The sequence below is a fragment of the Pezoporus occidentalis genome, unplaced genomic scaffold (genome assembly GCF_034315485.1).
Source record: "Pezoporus occidentalis ecotype Australia unplaced genomic scaffold, CSIRO_AGI_Poc_V1 ctg109, whole genome shotgun sequence".
Classification (NCBI taxonomy): Eukaryota; Metazoa; Chordata; class Aves; order Psittaciformes; family Psittacidae; genus Pezoporus; species Pezoporus occidentalis.
This window is the reverse complement of record NW_026912875.1, coordinates 3,001,736-3,016,732: the sequence shown is the minus strand read 5'-3', so window position 1 is coordinate 3,016,732 and position 14,997 is coordinate 3,001,736. Positions and strand designations below refer to the sequence as shown.

General features: G+C 36.8%; 1 protein-coding gene across 6 annotated transcripts in view; it reads right to left on the bottom strand.

The window, feature by feature from the left end:
• The window catches only part of ARMC2 (armadillo repeat containing 2), a 69,135-nt gene that overhangs the window by 37,075 nt on the left and 17,063 nt on the right, over window positions 1-14,997 (bottom strand). For 5 of the 6 annotated variants that reach the window (XR_009966031.1, XM_062624965.1, XM_062624995.1 and 2 more), the window contains 4 exons: window positions 7,833-7,903; window positions 4,462-4,554; window positions 3,279-3,454; window positions 1,817-1,919 (listed from right to left, as the gene is read on the bottom strand). Coding sequence is in view for 5 of the 6 variants with exons in the window: in XM_062624965.1 (XP_062480949.1) it covers window positions 1,817-1,919; window positions 3,279-3,454; window positions 4,462-4,554; window positions 7,833-7,903 (443 nt within the window). In the remaining variant the exon portion in view is untranslated. The remainder of the gene's footprint in view (window positions 1-1,816; window positions 1,920-3,278; window positions 3,455-4,461; window positions 4,555-7,832; window positions 7,904-14,997) is intronic. The other variant, XM_062624986.1, reaches the window with a different exon arrangement.

The following is a 14,997-nucleotide window of genomic DNA, read 5'->3' as shown; positions in this document are numbered from 1 at the left end:
ACTGAACAGATTTCTAAAGTTTTTTCAGTCTCAACTCAAGCTGAAACTTTCTCCAAGTACATGGGTGTATATGGTTGACGTACACACACTCTAGGCTCTTGCTCCAACTCCCACTTTCATCAAATGCCTAGTGGTCAGCTAAATCAATTGGGCTGTGGCAATGTGAGAAATCAGGTTCCTGTTCTGCTCAGTATCAAATTGGGTCTTGAACAGTAGTTGTTTATTTTAGAACAAACAGTTAATTTCTTTCTTCTTCTCAAGCTGCTCCAGATGCACATAAATGGTTCACAGGGCCAGAGAAACAAAAATAAATTGAATATAAGGAATCTTGATTATGATGACAACCCAGATTATGATGAGGTCCATGTCTTCAGCCTGGATAAGGTGGGTCAAAAATGGAGACTGAATAAACAAACAAGAAAACACCTACCAAAAGCATCTTTCCTTCACTAGTTTTAAAATTCAGGGAAAGATGAGCAAGTGAAAGAAAAGTGAGTAAACATGGAAATGAGATCAAAAAACCCAGTGCTTAAACAGACAGCCACTCAGCTAGTTCAGATTTTTGTATGATGCTCATCTCTACAAAATTGTAGTTCTCAGTATTCAAAGTCAGTTGAGCAACCTGGGCTGTTCTCTTCTCTCCAAGTCCTTTCCTGTTGATCTTACTGCTGGAAAGGTTTATCTGGTCTTTATCTCTGACAACACCTATATACTAAACTCTAAGACCGTGAATACTCTCAGCTATTTAAGCAGATATACGCATATGCTTTAACTTATGCACATGCTACAAAAAAAAAAAAAAAAAGATTATTTGCAAAATCAAAGCCTACATTAATAAAACATAGTGAAGTTTTAATGAAAGGAATGACCACCAATTGATACTGAGTATCATTCATAGACTGTCATTTTCCTGCTATTTGTAAGGTGTGTGTGTATGATACAAATGCAGTTACAATAACAAAAGAGATCCTAAAGCCACTGTTGCCAATTCTCCCAAACCATCAGCTAAACATGCAGAGGCAGCTAAAAAGGCAACGATTGTTCTCAATACCCTTCCCGATGATGGACAACACTACAGACAGCATTATTTCACTTGTATAAAAATTGGTGCAGACACATTGACTTCTGTGGACAGCTTTGTTCTGTACATCTCAAGAAGGATCTGCTGGAGTTGGAGAAGTTACAGAAAAGTGCTACTAAAACAACCAAGAGAATGACACAATATTCTTTTAAAGAGACAGCTAAAAGGCTGAGATGCCCAAGTCTGAAAAGGAGAAGGCAAAGATATGCGATAAGAGTGCAGGTTACCAAATCATGAAGGTGGAAGGTCAGCTGACTGTAGAAACTCTTCTAAATCATGCAAAGCTACAAGCAAGGGCATAATGAAAAGTAGATAGGTTTGAAACAGCAGACAGAGAACTTCTGAAACTTACTGCTCTATGAGATTGTAGAGACAGACAGAAGCAGAAAGTTCAAAAAGGAATTAGGCAAATTAATGAACAAGAGGTCTATAAACAGAAGCTCAGAAGGATTAGGCAAGGGTGCACCATCTAATGTCCCTAATACAACATAACAATTCTAGATGCTATGATAGTACAAGGGAAATGGATCAAAGAAAATACGTGGGCTTCCACACTCTCCCTAACGAGCATTCCCTGTCCCCATCATTAGACACAGAATACTGGACTAGATGGACTGTTAGTTTGACCTAGTAAGCAACTTTTAATGCATGACTAAGTTAACTCTGAGAATGTTTCTTGAAAGATCTGACTACTGCATTCCAACACCTAACTTATATACAAGAACAAATACATACCCAACAAACCATCATTTTGAATGATGTAATCATTTTCTTCATTCCTGCAAATTTTAAATGCAAGCTTGCAAACACTGAGAAGATTTTTTCCATCCACTTTCATCTGTAAAGAATGTAAAGCACATAAAAATCACAACCAAGATCTACATACAAAAAAGTACCATAACATTTTACAAGTTCAAACACCATGGCAAACTTGTATTCTCACAGAACTACTAAATTCCAACCAAAACCCTGACAGCACACTCAGCCAAACTGCCAAGTTTGCAGAATTAAAGGACTCTGAAACCTAGCTAGTTTAAGATCTCTTTAGCAAACTGTACTGGCTGACTTTAAAATAACAGATGATATAAAAACTTTTAATGTATTCTCTGCAGTATATCAATAACTTGTAGATTTTTTTCTGTAATTCATTCTTACAAAGAAATTCTGCACATATTCACTGGTTTCGTATCAATGGACATGCATAAGGAACTCCAGTGCAACAACACATGTCATAATGAAAGTTGTTCTCAAACCTCAGAAAATACAGTATTATGATGTACTAATGGTTGTTGAGAGATCATGAAAAGGACAATTTTTTTATCTTGTTGATGATTTTAAAACATACCACAGAAAAATGTCTGTGACAGTACTTTTTAATAAGCACCACTTGACATCTATGTGGTATCTAAATTTATATCTTCTGATATAAATAACATATATACCTTTAGAGGAAACACATACCCTCCCCCCAACACACACACACACACACATATTGTGCTAGCTAGCATCCTTTCACCAGGGACTGTCCACACATACTTAGAAGCTGAACCAATAGGTTCAAGAGTACCAATTAACTGAGAGTTTTAAGAGGAAATACTAGAGAAAATAGATAATTATACCTTCTTTCTGAAAGAACAATTTTGTCATGTTCAAATAAACATGTTCAATATGGTCAAGATGCTATTAAAAAACTAAGCTTCATTCCTGGAATTGTTCAAGGCCAGGCTGGATGTGGCATTGAGCAACCTGGTCTAGTGGAAGGTGTCCCTGCCCATCGCAGGGGGTTGGGACTAGGTGATCTTAAGGTCCTTTCCAATCAAAACCATTCTATGACTCTATGATTCATTTTCATGTGTAATTTTTTTAATTATTGTTTTGTTTAAATCCCTGCATGCGTATCCCGGCTTAGGACACTGTCCCTTTTCCATGCCTAAGCAATATGTCTACCAATATGCACCAGTTATTCTATTTTATGTATATCCTTCCTCCCACAGATGCAATGTCTTTGCAAAAAACAGGCTCCAACAAGTGTTGATCTGGATGACTAGGAGCCTAGTATCTGTGTGGCAAGAAATTGTGCTTAGGAAAGGATTAGTTTATAGACACAGTTTAAAAGTATGAAGTGAAAATTACATGCAAATTGTAGTTCATGATTTTGAACTTCCTATTCTAACAAACAACATTCAGAAACACTTACAGACAGAATAATCTTTGCCAGCTTTAGGCAAAGTGGGTCTGAATCAATGTCTACAAGTTTATATAATATCTTCAGAAGCATATTTCTTCTTTTAAATCTTTTTCCAAGCATATTTTCTTCATCCAGGGCTTGATAGAGCTTGGTGCAAGCCAGACAAAGATTTTCTACATTGTCTTCTATTTGAAGGGAATGGGAAGGGAGACAAAAATAAAATAATAAATATCAGTACAACCTTTTTCAGAACATCTCAATAGACAAAGAAACAGAAGAACAAAAGAAAGAATGGGTGGCACATCAACAAAAATAAGGCACCCAATGAATCTCTTAAAAGGATGTGATTCTCAGAAACACGTTTTTTCTGCTCTTACAAAAAGAAAAAACTTGAGCCAAGCAATCACAATGGCAAAATGATACCTAAACCTAAAATGAAACTCACCTTTAATGCTTAATAATCACACTGACTAAATATCTATTAGGAAACTGTTACTGAACATATTCTTTAAAGAGCTCCACCAAACATGTCATGTGAAAAAGCAGCAGTTAAGGAATATTTTTCTGCCTACATGCATAAGCTAATACGTGAAACCTTGCTGAGATTAAGAAAAAGTGAATGTAATAATTTATTAGAACTTTCCAATTAATAGTAGAAGTGCAAGATCTATCTGAGTGGACTGTTTGGCTATTGATAAGAAAGTCATCTACCTCTTCACCAGAGTCCCTCAGACACTACTTAAAAAATACAAAAATAAAACCTGCAGTAAATTATTACAAATCTGCATCTCAACACCATGCAATCACGTACATGTTCACTTTACAGGAAAAAGAAAAAGTCTTGCCTAATTTTAAAATTCAAGAGATTTGGGGCAGGGTTTTTTTCTTTCTTGTCTTACAAGACAAGATTTTCTCTAAACCAGTACTATATTTTATTTTTTTTATAGAATCACTGAATGGTTGAGGTTGGAAGGGATATCTGAGGTCATCCAGTCCAACCCCCTGCTCAACCAGGGCCAACCAGAGAGAGGTGTCCAGGCCAGTTTTAGACTGCAAAGTCACAGAACATATGAAAGCATAAACGGCTACATAGTTCAACTACTGCTATTCTTTTGTAGTAAACGCAAATAAGTCCCATGTTTCCTACAGGAAATAGTACAGAAAATACACCTTTTCAACAACAGTTACCTACCTTTTTCCAGTTCATGAAGAATTGGTAGAATCTTTAAATGCCAAAAGATTTCTTCCTCTTGTGATTCTTTTATTCCCATTTCAACTTGTAAGCCTACAAAATACATTCAAAACAAAAGCACATATTCAGCAAAGGTTTCAACTTCTACACAAACGAATAGCTACAAATACTTTACTCATCAGTCAGAAAAAAGAAATAATCAAAAAATGTCACATTTTTGCTATATTCTAGATTATTCTACCTCTTCAAGCTTTTTTTTTTATTTGCCTTTTCTCAAAAACAAGTTTCTAACAAAACTAGATGGATAAATGTTGTGATATGTAGTAAAGCTGTACTGTAAAGCCAGATCTGGTTTTGTTTACTGATGTTGTTTCATTTGATTGCTGAATTAGAAGGTAATGACTACTTTTACATCAACATGTCTTCCTACTTTTCAGCTCTGTGTCCACATGACAACTTATTCTGTGTTAGAAGACATTTGTAGTACAGGCAATCCTCCAGGATCGCACAATTTTATCTAGGACACATGCACAATGTTACATTAAGCTTCACTAACTGAGACTCTGGTCAGTTAGAGAAAAAACAATCTTCTTAGTTATTACATCCTGTTAAAATTCTAATCACTTCATGCAATTAGTTTTGAGAACTTCTTAGCTAAATTTTGTAAAATGCATGCTTCCCTCGTAATCACTGGGAATTATTTCAATTTGCTGAACATGCTTTTCACATTCACATGGCACTATGTGAAGTGGCAGAATCCTGGTGTTGCCCATTGGCCCACTACGGAGCCAGAGTTTCTGTACAACTCGAGTTTTAAAGGATCTAACAAGTGCTTACAAGGTGTATGCAGGCATATTTTTGGAGTTCAGGATTAGGTTAAGCTCCTTATCTTGCAGGCAACCAAAGTTGTTGTTATAAAGATGGGGTTTGTTTTTTTGTTTGTTTTTTGAATAAGGAAGCAAGAGTCACACAGCTCCACTAAATAACACGAAGAAAACCATTAAGACTAGAATATAGTTAATACAAAATACATTAAGTGACAGATTTGTCAGAAGAAAGTGTCTCCTACTGTTCATTACTAGCTCTTGTATTTAAATGACAATGTAAATTCTTAATATAACCATTAACACAAAAAATATTGTACTGCATGAGAACACTGACATTCAGAGGTTTGCATCATGAGAACAGTCTCAGAACTTGAAAAAATTACTGAGTTATTTCTTGGAATACTGAAACAATTAAAACCTTCCTATTTGAAAACTTGTTCTTAAAAAAAAAAAAAAAAAATCCAGACTGTATTAACTTAATCCTTTAACTGTCTACTTATATTTTACACAGAATTAATCTATCAATTGTATCTATTTCATCAAATTATACAAAAATGCTGCTGTTTCATAAGTAATAACTAGGTAAGTATGTTATTACAATAACTATAATTATTGGTTTGTGCATATATACATATTAGTGTACATGTTATTAGGTAATATTACTTATTTTGCAGACCTTTTCCATTTTCTAGATTGAGAGTTAATAGTCGTATTTAGATCAATGAGTAGCTTAATTAATAAAACACTACACAGCATTGACAATGAAGTGAAAGTTCTGCTCTGGATAATATAAGAGCACAGCTGAAGTGAGAACACTAGAATAGTTTGCTCTGTTCCTGCCTGCCACAAAACCCACGTATTGACTCAATTATTTATTTTCTTTCCAATTTGTAGCTACCTCTCAAACTGAAAGATGGGACTCACTTTCTAAGTACGCACATGCTTAACCTTACTAAGCAAGAAATAGAATAACTCACGTATGCATTTGCACATACGACCACACTCCTTACTAGATAAAAAAATAAAAAAAAACAACCAACCAAACAAAAAAAAAACAAACAAAGCCATTCAATTTTTAGTTCAGAACTATAAGAACTGATTTTTTTGTGCCACTGCTGCACTTGTCTCACATTCATCAGAAAAATATAGCAACCTAAAAGTTGTAACGGCTTTTGTTGTAATTAGGAAAATAAACACAATCAGCTTTTACTAAAAAATATTAATCCTAGCAATAAGAATAATCAGAAAATACATTATTATGAAAAAAGGCAACATTAAGAAATTGTAAACTTGCACATGGCTCAGTCCTGGGAGATTTTTAAGGTGCTGATGAAAAGTTACAGCATTAGCTGTATTTAAAATATTGCAGAAGCTGCCCTGAACTTTCTAATTGAGTGAATCACAACTCAACAGCAAAAATACTCAAGCAAAAGAATTCAGCAAGTTGAAGTTCGTTGTCTCAGTGTTTCAAAGGTCTTAACCACAGCTTTGCATTCTGGTCAAAAAAAAAAAAAAAAGTCACTAATCAGTCTACATTTATTGGTTGCTGTTTTTAGCATGTAAATACAAGAGCCTTAGCAACACTGAGCTTTCCAAAGCTGTGTACTGCCTGACTTATCACGTTTAGCCTTTTCACGGAATACTGAGTGGCTATGAATATATCTATATTAAACCAGTCTACCTCCTCTTTAAAATGTGAAAGTATAAACATAAATCATATCAGAAAATAGAAATAATCTGAAAATGAACGCTCCCCCAGGACCCAACTATAGAGAAGAAATGATTGAGAATTCCCACTGCTATCCCACTGTTTATTCTGGGATTAAAGATGAGGTATGCACAAACTAAGGAAGCTACGTAATGTTATAAAAAAGAAACAATCCTAATAATACATATTATATTTTCAATAGCACCAATAAAACAGCACAAATAAATTAAAAGACCTATAAAGAGAGAAAATACAGCCCCACAGAATACTAACTCCCATGACATGTAAATATTCTCAGCCTTTGCCAGAATGATCCAGAATAATGCATCTTCTTAGTTCTAGAAGAATAGTAATAAAGCATAATAATAGCAGAGCAGAAACTTCAGCTTTCCATACCAGACTCTCAAATAGGCACTTGCCATGTATGAAATGTGCTAGCTATGAAGAAAAATTAATTAAAATCTGTTATGTAAAATCAGCAAAATGCATCCCTACAGGGCAATGCAGAATCTGTATCTTCAAACAATATTGCCTGGCATGACTTCACTAGTTTCTGTGCAACTACGCCAGTTTACAAAAAGCAATGGGCAAACAAGGTGTTAACAAACTGGCAAATTCTTAAGTCTACATATGAGTAAAATAAGAGGGGAAAAAAGCAACCAATTTTGAGTCAAGATCTCTTGAATACTGTTTCTCTTTTCCAATAATGCTAAAAAAAACACATACACCGAGAAAACCAAAAATATTGCTCAGTAAATATGGAAGAAAAAGATCTTTCTATTTCACTGTAATTCACATATTTTTTCAACTGGAGATTGAAATGCCTTATGAAGTACCTGTTTCTCTTCCCTTCCAGCCTGTACTTCTTGGCCATGACGGACTTGTGCCTGGCTTTTTCATCTGCTCACTAAAAGATACAGTAGAGACACACAATGTATATTAGAATACAGTGCTCAAAATGCTTCTTCCTTCATATGCACTCAGTATGAGATCTGCATATTAGTAACTAATTTTAGAAGATTATACGTTATTTTACTACGTTAGTAGGTTATCTACTCATTAAAAATGATAATAAATACAACTTCCTCCAGTATATATTACAGAAAGCTTCACCAGAAATCCTGACATATTTTCACCACAAGAGGTCACTATTATAGAACACAAAACCTAAAGCATTTGCACTTGTACAATAAATCTGAAAGCTGAACTAAATTCAGAACAAATGTTTGGTTTATCATCAGTTTATTAAATGAATATAAATTCAACTCGCTTAAAACTTGCAAGTTCATCCATTCACAAGGACGGTGATTTCTTCTGATAGAATTAACACTTTTGAAAGATATTATGAGAATAATTTGCAAAGAAACAAACACTTCAGCAACTTTTAATGTAAACATTAGAATATCCAGGTTTGCCTGTGAACTACTGTTGAGTAGTGGTCACTAATTCTGTTAGTACAAGAAAAAGGTATGTTGTCATTTCTTTGTAAAGCAACAGCGTGTAATTCTTGCTGGTTGGGCCAGAGGAAACTTACCACATATATCTGTGATAAACCTATTCTATTTGCCTAGGTACACACTCAAGCAGCACTGACCTAAAGAAATACACCAGATAAAGACTGTCATTGCTATTAAACAGGGATCTTTCCTCCTTTAAATTCTGTACTAAAGACCCTTAATCTACCTTTTCTATTCTGTGTATGTTTAACCCTTTTTATTCTATTTATAGTTCATGTACCAATAAAACCTAAACTCCTAAATTTCCTTCTAAAGATAACAGTTGTGCACTAGCAGTGAGGTTTTTTTTCTTCAGTTTTGGTGTTTGTGGTTTGTTTGTTTGGTTTTTTTTTTACCTGTTTAGTTTCTATAAGGCTTAAAGCTAAACTGTTGTTTAAGTGGTTTGCTGGATTGGCGCCTAAATCCTGTCTGCCAGTCCAGACAGAAGATGTAAGTCATCCTATCAACAGATGGAGACAGAATAAAAGACAAAGCTCTTATAAGATCACTTCCCTACAAAAGGGACTGGATAGCTCACTATGATCAGTCAAAAATTTCCCAAGCAATCACATTACAAAGGATCACTTGCTTCATGAACATCACTAACAGTGAATAATGCTTTCTTTTTACAACACGAGAATTTAAGCATTCCAAAATCCAAATGCCTACACAAACTACCTGGAGATTATTTCAGTTCATACAAGGCAATTTCTACCTTGCTGGGGAAGCAATGCTTAAAAAAAATAGTAAAAAAAATAACAGACTGACATTTGTAAGAAAGAGGATTTCTATAGCACACATTAAACAAAGTTCAGCCTATTAATATAAATCAAAATTTGCTTCCATTTATGCAAATAACCTGTCCTACAAACTTCAGATGTTTAAGTAATTATTGTACAAGATTCATCCATCCCTGAAATCAAGACTACAACCTGAAAGGACACTAGATAAGCAAGAGAAAAACAAACTCAGTCACCTCATGCTAACCCAGATATATTACAAAATCAGATTATTCATAATTTTACATAGGCATGATGGCGCTATCTACCTATATGAATACAGATGTTTGAGTTTGCTTTCCTCAGAAAAAAAGAGCTTTGTAACTATATCCTGCCTGCAAGGACATCTTCCTGCAAAATATAAACCCAAAGGCTGAATCTAAGAAACCTCAACAAAGACAATCCTACAGGTTTTGCAGGAAACAAAAGTAGATGAATAGAAAAGACAGAAGCAAAGGATGTGGTAACCTGAACACTTATCAGAGAGAAACACCGCATACATGAGATGAAGGGCAAGACCACGTCAAAGTCTGAACTGTGTAAAAAAAAAAAATGTTGGTTGGAACCTATTTCTTTTAAATACCAGTATCACCCAGTTTAGAGGCCTATGCGAGTAGGAAAGCAGATTGCTGGTATTTACAGAACTATCTGAACTTTCAGGAAGCATCCTCATAAGTTAAACAGCTTAACTGGAACTCTCATTATTTTCAAAAAAACAGAATATACTGAACACAACCGAAAATGCAAATGACCAGTGAGCAGGCTTATCTTTAGGAATTATGTACTATTTATGAGTTTTGTGAAGGTAATAAAATCCCTCTACATATCTTTTATTACGGTGCCAACTCCATTTTAGCTACAGAGGCTTTTGCTTCTTTGTTACCTTTTCACTTGCGTGCAAGGCTGAAACTTAAGCACCAATATCTTGTTAAGAACTATGCAGTTAAAATGTAATCAACCTACTCTAAAAAATAAGTTACCTACTATTGAAGGGAACTGGCTTGTCAAGAGAGTGGTTGCCTTGGAAACAAAGTCAACTGGCAGAAATCTGATCATCTGATAGGGACTCATCAAGAAATCAACAGACAGAGGCTCTGATGATTTACAGAGGAAGAAGAACTTGGCAACTGGATCATCTCTATCCTTCTCATATAGGGGAGATCATAGTAGCCCCTGTGTGGAACACTGCTTTCCTGAATGGACACAGACCATGAGGACTTCCCAAAAGAGGGTGAGCCAGTGCTGCAGCAGAGTGCTGTGCTGGGTTGACCTTGACTGGACTCCAGGTGCCCACCAAGCAACTCTTATTACGGCCCTCCTCAGCAGGACAATGGGGAGAAAATAAGGTGGAACAAAACCTCATGGGTAAAGATAAAGGCCGCGCATGGAAGTGAAGGAAAACAAAATGTTTGTTCTCTACTTCCCATCAGAAGGCAATATCCAGCCACTTCCTGGGAATTAGGAGTTCAGGTTGCTCTGGAAGACAAGCAATATAATAATAAATATCCCTACTCCTCCTCCTGTCTCTCTCTCTTACTGCTTAAGACATGGTACGGTATGGAAAATCCCTTTGGTCAGTTTGGGTCAGCTGTCCTGCCTATGTCCCCCGCCAAGATCTTGCCCACCTCCCAACTTACTGGTGAGGGAGGAAAGCTGGAGAGACAGCCTTAACGCTGTGCCATAACACTGGTGTGTCACCAACACCCTTCTAGCTACCAATACAAAGTACAGCACTATGAAGGCTGCTATGTGGAAAATTAACTCCATTTCAGCCAGACCAAATACATTTGTTCAGTATTTTTCCCTGGTGAAAGAACATACAATTAAGTGAAAGCAGCACTCCCTCAGAAACTGTGTGTTTCGACCTTCAGCTGTTTCTGCCATGAGCCTCATGTTAATAGTAAATCTGCAAACTCTCACCTTCAGTGGTATTCCAGAGAAAAATACAATTGCATTGCAGAGGCAAAGAGTTGGGCTATTTGTCTCGTAGAAGCTGCACACAACAGCAAGGTCTGATTCACAAACATCACTGTAAGATCCCAACAGAAGAACGGTGTTCGGGCTCTTCCCTCACAATGCAGAGCCTTAAATAGCTGAGAACCTGGCTACCTCTTTACTTGTAAAGCAGGGTCTGGCAGTGCGCCTGAATTTTGGACCACACAGCCTTACATACAGTTAGACCCTTCACATGGTCCTTGCTACGGTTTGGGCCCAAGAAAGTAGTACTTTCCTTGACAAATGCTTGGGCATAGGGCACAGACAAGCAGAGAGAGGCAGGGACATTCCCACCTCTGTGTGGTAGGGAGGGGGTTAAAAACACTTTCATTGTAACATAACCCATGACACAGCAGGTGGCCACCAAGCCAGAAACTAACTCCTTTGTTTAATTTTTATTAATTATTAGTACAGATGTAGCCCTGGTGCCCCATGGATTATTTAGTTACCAGTTAAGAGGGACACAAAGCCTAATGCTAACAAGTTAATACTTCTCTGCAGAACTGTCTCGAGCAAGCACTTTTGATCAGTGAGGTAGCAAAGCTTAACTAGAAAGAAAAGAGAACTCATGGTAGTTCTTGTAATACCTACATATTCTTACAACTTTGGGAAGCAAAATTTGAAAATATGGAAGTGGGAGAAGAACACGGGAGCACAGTTAATGGAGACAGGGCAATAAAGGATGAAGAATATGGGGTTAGTTTTCAAAGAGAAGAGTAGGAGTAATGGGGAATGAGCAGGTCAGGGCAGTAGGTATGGAAAAGTTCATAAACCCCATACTATCTACTTCTGCAAGTACTAAGATCTCACATGATTTTGCTTCTCCAGAGATTATGACCCTCTTGCACCCACATAAACCGAACGTCTCTCTATCAAAGGAGAAACAGGAACTAGGACTATCCTATGTAAACTGGAGCAGACTCTTACAAAGGCAGAGTACTACTCACATGCAGATGGTACACAGCGTGCCCTGAGTAAACACCATGAGGAAGCCATATACAGTAGAAAATAGCTGATGTCTGGAAATAGATTTCCTCTCCACTTTTAAATAGAAAATGAAAATTAATTACCAATGTTGTGATATAGAAGATAATAAGGTGCTCTGCGTCTGTGTTTGCATTTATAGGCATCTTTTGATGGCAATTTTTACATGACTAAAGCAACTTCTTTGGGGGGTGAGAAGGAGGTGAAGACATCAGAAGCACCAAACTGCTTTCCACTGACAGAAATAAAACGAATATTAGGCTTAACATCCAAGGACTTCACGAAGGCTGACTAACAAAAACACCATTTTCTCTCAGTCAGTTTCACACAAAATTTTCCAAATAGCAGTAAATCTCAAACATCAGCAACACTTAAACCAGAAAAGGTTAACTTGGAAGACAGTTGGAAAAAAAACACAGCACGCTGCCTCCTGAAGGAGTCACCTACTTAAACTACAATAATACTAAAGCTTACATTTAGAAACTTTTTTTCAAATACAAAACAGAGCATAGTCTAATTAGTCCAAAAGCCTGTCTTCAGCTACCTCTTTTTACTGTATCAGAATAAGACTGGAAAGTACAGACACTCACAGAAAAACCTCTTCAGAAGTTACTTCCTGATAAGAAGCCTTAGTCTGCGTTGCCACCACGTGAAAGATCTCTTATCATCCATTCTCGATAAAATGCTGGCCTCATTGCTAACTTTTGGTAGCATTTTTGAAAGTAGAGTAATATTTGGTTTGGGGTGGGATTCAGCTTATTTTTAAATAAATTTCTAAGGCATTTGAGTTTATTGTCTCTCAATTTCCTTTTATTTCTTTGACGCTCTTTTTCTAAGTCAGAAAACTGTAATTATGCGAATACAATTTCAGCACATTCATAACTGCAGAGCATTTTCTGTATCTATAGAACCACAATTCTAATCTCCCAAGTTACTTGCTCATAAGCAAATCTAAGCCCCTAATAGTTTCATTGCTTGTCCTTAGAGCCCTTTTATTTTTCGTCTTTATTTTGACAAGGCAAACAAAACCAATGATACTTTATCTAAAAGTACACTAGCCATTTATGTAACAAAAACATATAAAGGCCATAACAGGTCATGCTGAAAGTCCACCTTTCTCAGTGCCTTCTAACAGCTTCTGAGATGCCCCCAGCAAATAGAGCATGCTGTTGGGCTGCCCTGCCTTCAGTTTTCTTTCAGTTTCTGCCTTCACATTTTTCACTTTGATGCATTCCCCCACTCTACTTTCTTCTATTCCCCCCCCCAGTCACTTAATTTCTCCCCAGTGTATTTTTCTTCATTCCACCCCCTTTAGCCCCCACATAATTCCTTTCTTCTAGTTGATGTAAAACCCCAAAACATGACTCAAATTTTTACAAACTTTATTTTGGATCATTGATATATCAAAGTTTTCAGGTCTTCAAACATCCTGGAGAGCAATTTCTAACTTCTCACAAGGCTCTAAAAACACAGCCTAGACACTGCAATATATAAAAGATGCAGACTGTTTATACATAAATGCAAGCACCGAACATCTGATTTTACAAACATACGTTGTGTGCACTGGAAAGCCAGACATGATGTATCTACACCCAAAAAATCAAGAAGAGATTTAGACCAATGCTAAGAAGATCCTGAGGGCCTGGCTCAGGCAAGGTGGATGTATCAAGGGACTACTAAGCACAAAGGTGTTCTTTCAGACTAGATCAGAGCTCAGTCCCTCGACAAAACAGATATGCCATTTAGAAAGACTGTTCTTTGAGATGTTACTGACATGTATATTTATAGTGACTATATCTACACTGTAATCTGAGTTTATTTTTAATGACAGCAGTATCCAGGATAGCATACCTTCTATTGATAAGAATAATTTAGCTATTTAAGCAGTTGTGTGTTTTCCTTTCAATCAAGGATTCCCAAATACTGTATGGACTACAAAGGGAAAAGCCAAAAGGAAAGTACTTATGAAAGTGGAAGTCTCAACCAATAAGTCTCTAAAAGGAATATTAACAGGTAAACAGCTATTTTTAATTCTTTTGAGTGCCTGCCATGGGAGAGAAGGAAAAGCTCTTGCCACACAATTAATGAGGGTGTCATAATGCACCCTCCCTTCAGGTATTTATATTCATTGATAAGATGCCTTCCAAGCCTTTTCTTCTTCAAATTAAACAGTCCCAGCTCTCCCAGCCTTTCCTCATATGAAGGACTCCATTGTAACTGGACTCTCTCCAGCTGCTCTGTATCTCTATTGCACTGGGGAATCCAGAACTGGACCCAGCACTCCACATATGGTGGAAACTTTCAAGCTGTAAATGAACAAGGTGCTAGATAATCTCATCTAGGCTCCCTTTTCCACAACAGATTGGACCAGATGATCTTCTGAGGTCCCTTCCAGCCCGAGCTGTTCTATGAACTTGGTGTCCACTAGGACCCTGACGCCTTTTTCCCCAAAGCTACCTCCCAGATTGATGTCTCCCAGTATATACTGGGGCCTGGGGGTGTTCCTCCACAGGTGCAGGACTTTGCACTTGCCCTTGTTAAACTGCATCAGGTTCCTGTCAATCCATTTCTCCAGCCTATTGAGGTCCTTCTGGATGGCTGCACAACCCTCTGGTGTATGAGACAACGGGTTGCTTATATACTGTCAGTTGTAATTTTTCTAAATTATTCACAACTGTGGTCTCATGACCTGCCCATCACATCTCTTGGCAGGAGCACAGTACAAAGATGCATTAGGCATAATCAAG